Source organism: Eptatretus burgeri, chromosome 12 (genome assembly GCF_056783735.1).
Source record: "Eptatretus burgeri isolate ZD-2024b chromosome 12, Ebu_testis_v1, whole genome shotgun sequence".
Classification (NCBI taxonomy): Eukaryota; Metazoa; Chordata; class Myxini; order Myxiniformes; family Myxinidae; genus Eptatretus; species Eptatretus burgeri.
This window is the reverse complement of record NC_140972.1, coordinates 99,537,660-99,547,659: the sequence shown is the minus strand read 5'-3', so window position 1 is coordinate 99,547,659 and position 10,000 is coordinate 99,537,660. Positions and strand designations below refer to the sequence as shown.

General features: G+C 43.0%; 1 protein-coding gene across 3 annotated transcripts in view; it reads right to left on the bottom strand.

Moving 5' to 3' along the window:
- The window catches only part of LOC147016229 (dedicator of cytokinesis protein 1-like), a 235,709-nt gene that overhangs the window by 263 nt on the left and 225,446 nt on the right, over window positions 1-10,000 (bottom strand). For all 3 annotated transcript variants that reach the window (XM_085849067.1, XM_085849068.1, XM_085849069.1), the window contains 3 exons: window positions 9,371-9,547; window positions 1,728-1,811; window positions 1-259 (listed from right to left, as the gene is read on the bottom strand). The exon at window positions 1-259 is cut by the window's left edge and continues 263 nt beyond it. In XM_085849067.1, the coding sequence (XP_085705193.1) occupies window positions 1-259; window positions 1,728-1,811; window positions 9,371-9,547 (520 nt within the window). The remainder of the gene's footprint in view (window positions 260-1,727; window positions 1,812-9,370; window positions 9,548-10,000) is intronic.

Genomic DNA, 10,000 nt, shown 5'->3' with positions numbered 1-10,000 from the left:
AATATAAACAAGAGCTCCATACACATAGTGCACTAAACAGGGCACCATACTTGCACTGCACTAACCAAGGCTTCATGCATGCACAGCAATAACGAATATTTTGTATGCACACCGCACTCACCAGTACACGAACACCATATTGCTTTTCTACTTTTTCTCGTAAGAGACGAAAGCAATTCTCCATTCGTTCGTGGAAAGGACGCAGATCATCGGACACTTTCTCCGCATGGATCTTTATTCCAGCAGCAAGCAAGGGGATCTGGAATGAGGGACAATCCACCATAGTTCCTAAATACAAGTTGCATCAACTTGCTCACATTTACCAGATAAAAATATTTTTTATTTTCTCTCCCTTATATTCATTAATAGAAAAGATCGAGGCTCACGGACGAGCAATGTGACATAGTATTTAAACACAGGGGCAATATCCCTGGGCGCTCACCTGGTAGCGGCTGGATAAGATAAAAAGGGAACCACTGGTAGGCATGGATGACCTACAAAATGTGTGTAATAAATACTATAACTCCCTAAATAATACAACTCCCGAAATACTATAACTCCCTAAATACTAGAACTCCCAAAATAATACAATGCCCAAAATAATAAAACTCGCTGAATAAAACTCCCAAAATACTATAACTCCCTAAATACTATAACTGCTGAAATAATACAACTCCTTAAATAAAACTCCATAAATATTATAACCCCCTAAATAATACAACCCCCTAAATATTATAACCCCCTAAATGGCTACCAAACCATGGACCTATGGTGTCATATGTGTGACTTGTTCCTCATGGACAGGCGGTCATGTGTGTGAAGTTTCACCTCGATCTGTTCAGCCACTTCAGAGATTTTTGAAAGCTTAAAAAAAAAAAAAAATTGTATATATATATATATATATATATATATATATATATATATATATATATATATATATATATATAAATAATCACTGCAGAATCACGTGACCGATGATGTAATTTTTTTTTTCTGTGGACCATTTTATCCCTACATGACTCAAAAATTTTCATACTGATCAGATGTGGCATTCTACATATGCAATTATGACGTCATAACAAGGACACCTATGACATCATTGAAAAAAAAATCACACTCATTCCCCATGAGGAATACTTGCTATTTGCCAAGCTTAAAATTTTTCGTTGTCATTGCGGTTTCGGAGATACAGAGGTCCAAAGTTTTTCCGTTTTTCCAATATGGCTGCCACACCACATGACCTACGATGTCATAATTATCATTGAAACATTCTAAATGAGTAGTCGCATCAATGGTGAAAATTTTGTCTCAATCCGACAAGTGGTTGCGGAGAAAAATATGAAATTTCTGTGCGGACGGACAAACAAACAGACAGACAGACAGACAGACAGACAGACAGACAGACAGACAGACAGACAGACAGACAGACAGACAGACAGACAAACCCAAATGCAATACCCTCTCCGAATCCTTTGGCGAGGGTAAAACCAACAACTCCCTAAATATTACAACATCTGACATAATACCAAATGTGGTTGTAATTCACGTTGGCGTACACTGATATCTCCGAACGTCCTTGTCCCTAACGAACAAACCCCACCATGAGCCTGTGACGTGTGAATAAAATCATATTCCGTTTACACAACTTGGCCCAAATGAAGCTTCAGTTGATATAATAATTCCATTCTTGGACTAAAAATAGCTTGGAGTTCATTGGAAGAACTCACCTGCCAGGAAATGAGATCCTTCAGTTTTTCAATCTTGTCCAGTTCTTCTGGGTGCTCCTTTACATATTTATCAGTGAAGAAAACCTATGTTGGGAAAAGGAACATTTGGTTTGAATACACTCAAAATGCCAGACATTCCGGCCCAAAAACATGTTGATAAAAAAAGGCTTCTTCCAGCAGTGACCTTTCCAGTTCAAAGTAAATGGATGTCGTGGTCTGTACTCCTGTTTTAGCTCTATCCTGTGTATTAGGTTAATTTTAGCCTACCTTGAGCCTACCTTGAGTCCTGTTTTGAGGTATGCATAAAAACCATTCCGGAGATTCTGAAACCATGTGGCAATAAGTTTTGTGGTCTGATGAAACCAAGATGGAACATTTTGGCCTAAATGCAAAACGTTATGTTTGGCGCAAACCTAATACACCACATCACCCAAAGAACACCATCCCTACTGTGAAGCATGGTGTTGGCAGCATCATGTTACGGGGATGTTTATCATCAGCAGGGAATGGGGCACTTGTAGGAGTGGAAGGGAAAATGGATGGAGCAAAATATAGAAAAATATTGGAGGAAAACCAGGTCCTCTGCAAGAAAGCTAAAATTTGGACAGAACTTCACCTTTTAGCATGACAATGACCCGAAGCACACATCTAAAGCAACAAAGGAGGGGCTCAGGAACAAAAAGATAAATGTCCTTGAGTGGCCCAGTCAGAGCCCCAACCTAAATCCAATCGAAAATCTGTGGCAAGACTTGAAGATTGCTGTCTATTAACGTTCCCCATGCAACTTCACTGAGCTTGAACAGTTTTGTAGAGAAGAATGGGAAAATATTACTCAATCAAGGTGTACAAAGTTGTTAGAAACCCATCCCAACAGACTCACATCAGTGATTACTGTCAAAGGTGCTTCCACTAAGTATTAACTCAGTGGGGGTGGACACTTATCCAACCAAGATATTCTAGTTTTGTATTTTTTAATAAATTTTCTGAAATTTGTAGAATTTGCTTTTCACTTGGAAGTTGTGGGTTACGATGTGTAAATAAAGGTAGAAAAGTCTCATTTAATGTAATTTAATTCCAGGCTATAAGGCAACAAAAGGTGAAAATTTTGAAATTGGGTGAAGACTTTCTATAGGCACTGTATATGGTCAGTTTCTTTACTTCTGTTTGCTCTCTTATCACTCTCATTTACTCAACTTTACTCTTTTCTTGCTCTCATTTACCCAGCTTCACTCTCTTCTCACTCTCATTTACTAAATTTCACACTTTACCACCTCTCTCCCTCAACATTGTGATGACCTCCCCCCCCTCCCCCCCCCCCATTTTTATTACAATAACACAAATCTCTCACCATGGCTTTATGCTGTTAAAAAATATGAATATTTGTCTATTTCAGCCTTCCCAAGGAGAAGTGGAGGCTTATAGCTGGTATAGAGGGTTTGTTTCTACAATTAGTGCCCCCAATTTTAATGGTACCACACAGTTTATGACACCCCAAGGAGTAGTAAACCACCATTGGAATACAGTATATGTATGTGTATATATGTATATATGTATATATATATATATATATATATATATATATTTTTTTTTTTTCATGCCTCTGTCAATGAAGTCACCAGATGCATTATGCTTTTCTTCCAGCACTCCTAATGACTGAGCGGTATCTAGGATTTGGCTGGGCCTTTCGGAATGAAATTTTGCATGAATAATGGGAATACAAAGTACGCTTGGTTGACGGATTTTTGACCTGACCTAATTTCTAAGGTCATGACCCCATTATAGACATTTAAACGTTTTTCACCAAAACACAATGAAGGTTTAGCTGATCAGAACGAAATGCCCTCTCCAGGCAACCTAAAGCGAGGCACATTTACCGTTAATGCACATTATATCCCTCCGGGTTAAACGCCAAGGTCATATGGCGGTCTGAAAAAAACAATAATGCGTTTTTTCGTCATTGCTCCATTTTGCCACTGTGGAATCTCAAAGACCGCGAGGCCTTCCAGGATGTTTTTGCATCATAATAGTGTACCTGCACTGAAGGTGTGCACCTGATACTTGTTTTGTGTACGAGTTTCGAGAGTTGTATTGTGACCTGCTTATCTGGCAGCCAGAATTATTTTATTTTTTGATCTGGGTTCTTTTTGATTTATTTATATTTTTCTGTTGAATAAGGGTCACTTGACCTTGATTGGAGGGTCGGCAATAGCGATTGTAACACCCCTGACATCCAACTCAACAGCTGCTGGATCAGCTTGGTAGAGCCGCTCAAAGTAACCGACCTAGCGGGCCTTCACTTCAGACTCCTCTGTCAAGAGCCTACCAAGAGCCTACCTCTGCTCGAACTGCAGTACACCGAGGGATGGGCTTGGATGAACGCAATGCGCGAATTCCCCTGTAAGCAGGCCGAGAATCACTTGACCACAGGTGATGCTCTACCCCCTCACAGATTCCTCGCACATAGGCCTCATTGTCCACCCCTTAGTGCACATACAGTTTTACACCTCAGCTCAATGAACAATTCAGCTCTGCCATTCAGCTTTGCCCTGTGACTCTGGTCAATGGTATCCAGTTTTCCCTTGAGAGAAAAAATTCTTCTTCACCCGATGGTGAGTTCCAAGACATCCACAAGCAACATCAAGGACGGTGGTGTCAAAGGCACTCCACAACTCTTCAGGATCCCCCAAAGCACCCAGACCCCCCAAATCTCCACTCAGCCTGTTCACAAACTCCTCAGCTCCCCTCTCATCCTTGAGCTTGCCAACATCCAGCCTAGGCTGGGATGGTACCATTCTCCTGGACTTATGGTGCAACTTCAGAGTTGCTACAACAAGCCTGTGGTCAGTATTTAGGAACTGAGCACTCCGGTAGACCCTGCAGTTCTGGATTATCCTCCAGTGACCACCAACAAGCACATGGTCTATCTCCTTTGCCACACTGCCAGCGTTGGAATACCAAGTCCAGCGATGACCTTGTGGGTGCTTAAACCATGAACCAGCCACACTAAGTCCATGACTGCTTGCAAAGTCAAGGAACTTAGTTCTATTCCGGTTCACAGTTCTAGACCCATGGTCTGGAATGTCTCGTAACATAACACATGTCTCATCACCATCCCTATCAGTTCCAGTCGATACATTGAAATTCGCCAAGACAAGAAGAGTATCTCGCCTGGGGCACCGATCAACCACAGACTCGAGCATGACACAGAATGCGTCCTTCATGGTGAGATCACTCGCCTCAGTTGGAGCATATACAGAGACCAGGGAAATGACACCCAAGGAGTGACGAATCCTTCGTCTCATAATAAGCTCGTTGACTGGTGTTACCTCGATTATCATTGGAGTCAGCTTATTGGACACAGCTCCAGCAACTCCTTGGGCATGGTAACCATCAGAGCGACCAGACCAATAGTAGGTGCAACCACCCGCCATGATCTCACCACTATCCGGTCTCCGAACCTTAGAGAGTGCTGCAATACCGATGTTCAAACACTTGAACTCAGATGATAACAGAGACAGGTGATCACCATCTCTTCGGGATAGGGCATTCCAGGAACCTACCCAAAGGGACTGCCTCAGGTTAACCCAAGGAGACCACCGTCTGGTGGATGACACCTCAGCACTACCATGACACACTGTACCGCAATCTGACTCAGGAAGATTACCTCGTGGTTTCCCTCATCATCAAAGATTGGGGGTCTCGAAGGCTTTGCCCCAATCCTGTCATCTGGTGAGCTGCCCTACGAAGGGAAGCTGCACAGGAGGTACTTCCACGGAGTGGGTTTTCAGATTTATTTTTGCTTTCAGTATATTTTGTGGAATGAAGGGTTTTACGGTGCCCGGAGTGCAAATCTTGCCACCAACCTCCAAATAAAAAAGTAACCCAACTGCAGGAGGATGTTCACAGACACAGTTGGGAACTACATATTGATGGCCGTTGGCTCACAAGGAGCTCCTCCGCCCTTTGACAGGTTTTGTTGTTAATCCTGCTGAGTTTCCATATTATACACCCTCCTCACCAAGAAACTTGGTGGGGAGACGATTTAGTCGCCGTTAACCCGGCCATGGAACAGGTTAGTACAGGTTTACATGATAACTTTAGCAAGTCACAGATCTAATCTGACTTGACCTGGCCACACAGTTCGCCAATTTTGTGCTGTAATTAGCAAAAACATTCCAAGTAGGATCAGTTGCACCATGTGACATCCATCCTATGTTATGATCATGTGATTTTTTAATGGGAAATCTCTTCCGTTATTAATGTAATACAAGTTGTGGTGCAAATAATAAAATACAACAATCTGTATACGCCGACATGTGTAAGTCATGCAATATTACATATTATTACATATTTAGGACCACACAGAATCATGAGTAGATCATACATTATATACATAAAACAACATAACTGCTGTAGGAAACCTTGAAACGTCATGGAATGTGTGATGGTGATGTTTTGTCTCAGTAAAGGCAAACCGAGTTATAAGAAGCATTGTCTGCGACTTGGCATACCCGGTGCATTCAAAAGGTTCGTCCAAAGTTATTAAAAAGTTTGACTCATAACAAAGGATCATGAGGGTCGAAGGTGTCTTTAGGGTCTTGAGGGGTTAAAGGGTCTAAAGTGTCCAAAGGGAATTGTGGGCTTAAAGGGTCTTAAGGGTCTAAAAGGGTCGAAAGTTAAAGCTCTACAGGTCTAAGGCTGGGTTCCAAAACCCAGGATCATGACCCGAACTTGAAAAGCCTCCCTCAAAATCTTGGTTTTTGATGGGGGGTTTTCACGTCAAAAGCGTTTTCTCCAACAATTGTTTTAATTGCAGGTACCGATACCAAGTCGGAACCAGGACCATTTGGGTCGCGAGGCGAATGTGATTTCAAATTTTGGGTCATGGACAAAAAAGTTTGGAAACCAATGGTCTAAGAGGTCTAAAATATCTTGGGACTGATGGTCCAAAGACAAAGGCCTGTAAAGGTCTTAAAAGGACGAAAAAGGGTCCAAAAATGTCTAAAAAGAGTCTTTCAAGGTTGAAGGGGTTTCAAGGGTCTTCAATGTGTTGTGTCTGAGGGTCTAACATCAAAGATCTGTCAAGGTATAAAAGGGTCTGAATGTCTGAAGGGTCTAAAGTAAAAGGTCTTTCAAGGTCGAATGGATCTAAAAGGTTTAAATGTCTCAAAGGTATGTTCCAATAGTACGTAATTAATGCTACCACACACATGAACAGTTGGGTAACAACATTGGTGCCCTTGGCTAAGTTTGCTGAACTCTAGTATTCTATGGCACTGGGGTGAGTACTTGGGGTTAGGGAGGGGAGTGGAGAGCAAAGATGGGACAGAGTTGGGAGAGAGAGGCTGAGGCTTTTTTGTTGAGTTGTCAGAAGTGTGTGTGTGTGTGTGTGTGTGTGTGTGTGTGTGTGTGTGTGTGTGTGTGTGTGTGTGTGTGTGTGTGTCTGATGTGTCTGTGTGTCTGATGTGTCTGTGTGTGTGTCTGTGTGTGTGTCTGTGTGTGTGTCTGTGTGTGTGTCACAATCACCCTACTGGTAAACGTGCGCGTGCTTTTTAAATGCAAGTCTGCCTTAAACTGCTTAAGCCGCTGTCACACCTTGACATTTTAGCCAGTGTATGGCAACGTATCAAAATGTATGTAAAACGCTGGCGTACGCTGAACTATTGGTGTATTTTTTTTATTTTTGGGCGTATAATAACGTGTTGGACGTATGCATGACGTTTTAGTAACGTACACAGAACGTTTTAATCACATATAGATAACTTATACCAACGAATGCTGAGCGTGTTGTCGGCGTTCACAACCTATGCCCAACGATAGTCTAACTTATGCATAGCGCGCGACAGCGTATCGCCGACGATCACGTGGCGTAGGCTATTAATAGGCTGCGGCTCGACGATTCAAATCATAACCGCACTAGACATAGAAGTGTGAAGCCGCTGTCACACCTTGACGTTTTAGCCAGCGTATGCCAACGTATGAAAAATTTGCCGAACCAAGCTGGCACACGTCGAATACGTTATGGGTAGGTTTTGTATACGTTAAGAGCACGCTGGCATACGTCGTAGAATGCTGGCATACGTCGTAGTACGCTGGCATACGTCGATAAATTTTCAGCATGTTGAAAATTTCTCGACGTACTCGACGTATGACACACGTTCCGCATACGCTGGCATAAGTTGTAGGCACGCTACGCGATCGTTGATACACGTCGACATACGTTACTTGTACGTTACACATAAGTCCAAAACACATCAATGTAATGGTTAGTGTCAGTGTTCCAGACTCCCTGGTTTTTTTATTTCCTTCGGTATGACGGTTATGATTTAAATCGTTGAGTGGCAGCCTTTTAATTATATTATATTATAACCGCACTAGAAATCGAAGTGTAAACATGACCGTCATACTGATGAAAAAAAAAACAAAACAGGGAGTCTGGAACACTGACGCGAACCATTACATGGACGCGTTTCGACTTATGAGTACCTTACAAGTAACGTGTGTCGACGTGTGTCAACGATCGCGTAACGTGCCTGCAACACGTTACTCATAGCTTAGAAATGTTTCGGGTACGCTAAACATTACCTCGACGTGTTTCGACTTATGAGTAACTTACAAGTAACGTGTGTCGACGTGTGTCAACGATCACGTAACGTGCCTACAACTTATGGCCAGCGTTATGCGGAACGTGTGAGTCATACGCTGGCATACGTCGGGAAATTTCAAGCATGGAAAATTTCTCTAACAGCTAGGTGAACTACGACGTTTGCCAGCGTACTACGACGTATGCCAGCTTTCTACGATGTATGCCAGCGTGCTCTTAACGTATACAAACTTACCCGTAACGTATTCGACGTGTGCCGGCGTTTTAGCCCAATTTTGCACACGTCAGGCATACGTTGGCTAAATCGTCAAGGTGTGACAGGGCCTTCAGTCATCTGCAGGGGTAAAACCTTGGGCGAGTCTCAGGGTTTCCTGTTGGATGCCGTTCACAGTTCACCCCTTGGAAAGGGTTCATTCATTCCATCGATGCATTTCTGGCTTGCTGGCTATCATCATTGGACAAGTGGCAGGCATCTTCAACAAGATGACATTGCCTCCTCATGATCCTCACATTCCACTCCTACTAGCAGCACCTTGGTGTCTTTATAGACGGTGTGACATGCATAAGCTGGGTATGAGCTTATAGAGGTTAAAGATCCCAAGGTGTCTTTCGACAAAGAGTAGGTGAGGTATTCCTGGTACCCAGAACGATTTCCAATTTCCTGCCCAAACCAGATACAGTTGAATGTTACACATGGCCAGCTGGGTCATGAAATGATTTGCACTAACTTAATTGTGGTTAAGGTTGGAGTTAGATGGTGAATCTGAACAAACATTAAGTTGGTATTCATAACATCAATAATAATTTTTTTAATCAACACAAACACTCCTCCCACCCGCCCCACCCCCCCCCCCCAAACCTTCCCAAACTAATAAGGCATGGGGAGCAAGGTATTTAAGGGGAATAAGCAGAAGCACTGATTGGTTGGCAAAGGTGTCAATATGACATGGCATGAGGGTGTGGGGAGGGTGCTGAATCACAATGAAGAGGCAGAAACACATTTGGGGCAACTAGGAGAATAGAGGAAAGGCCACACCACCTTTTCATAGTTTGAGAAGCCTCCCATGACTGCAGGGTCCACAATGCCATTCAGCACCATGGACAGTGGGTTGATGGGCAAATTGCCACTATTGTGGTGCTGGTTAATCATGTGCAGGATCTTCTCATTCGTTGTGTTCATTGTCTCAATAGCGTTCTCCAAAGGACTGATTTCAACCTGCCAGAAGAATGTGCTATGAGAAAAGGAGGAAAGGGGGTGGCGGCATACGTGCAGGAAGGAGGAGGAGGAGGAGGAGGAGGAGGAGGAGAAGGAGGAGGAGGAGGAGGAACTGAAGGTGCATTTGCTGGAGGGATACGACACTACGAGCAGGTACATGTGCATGGGGGAAGGAAGAGAGGGATGCAGCATATGCAGGAGGATGAGGAGAAAGAGAGAACACATGTGGAAGAGGAGGATGAGGCACATGGGTGGGAGGAGGAGGATGAGGGGTGTGGATGACAGAGATGGAGGAAGAGTCGGAGGAGGAAAATATTGAAAGAGAGCTGAAGCAAGAGGTGTGATAATGATGTGATTAAACCATTTACAAGAAAGAAGATTTCTTTTTATTTTATGTGATAGATCTGACTGAAGGTTTTCTGCAGCTCATCTGCTCAATCAGTTTTCACAATC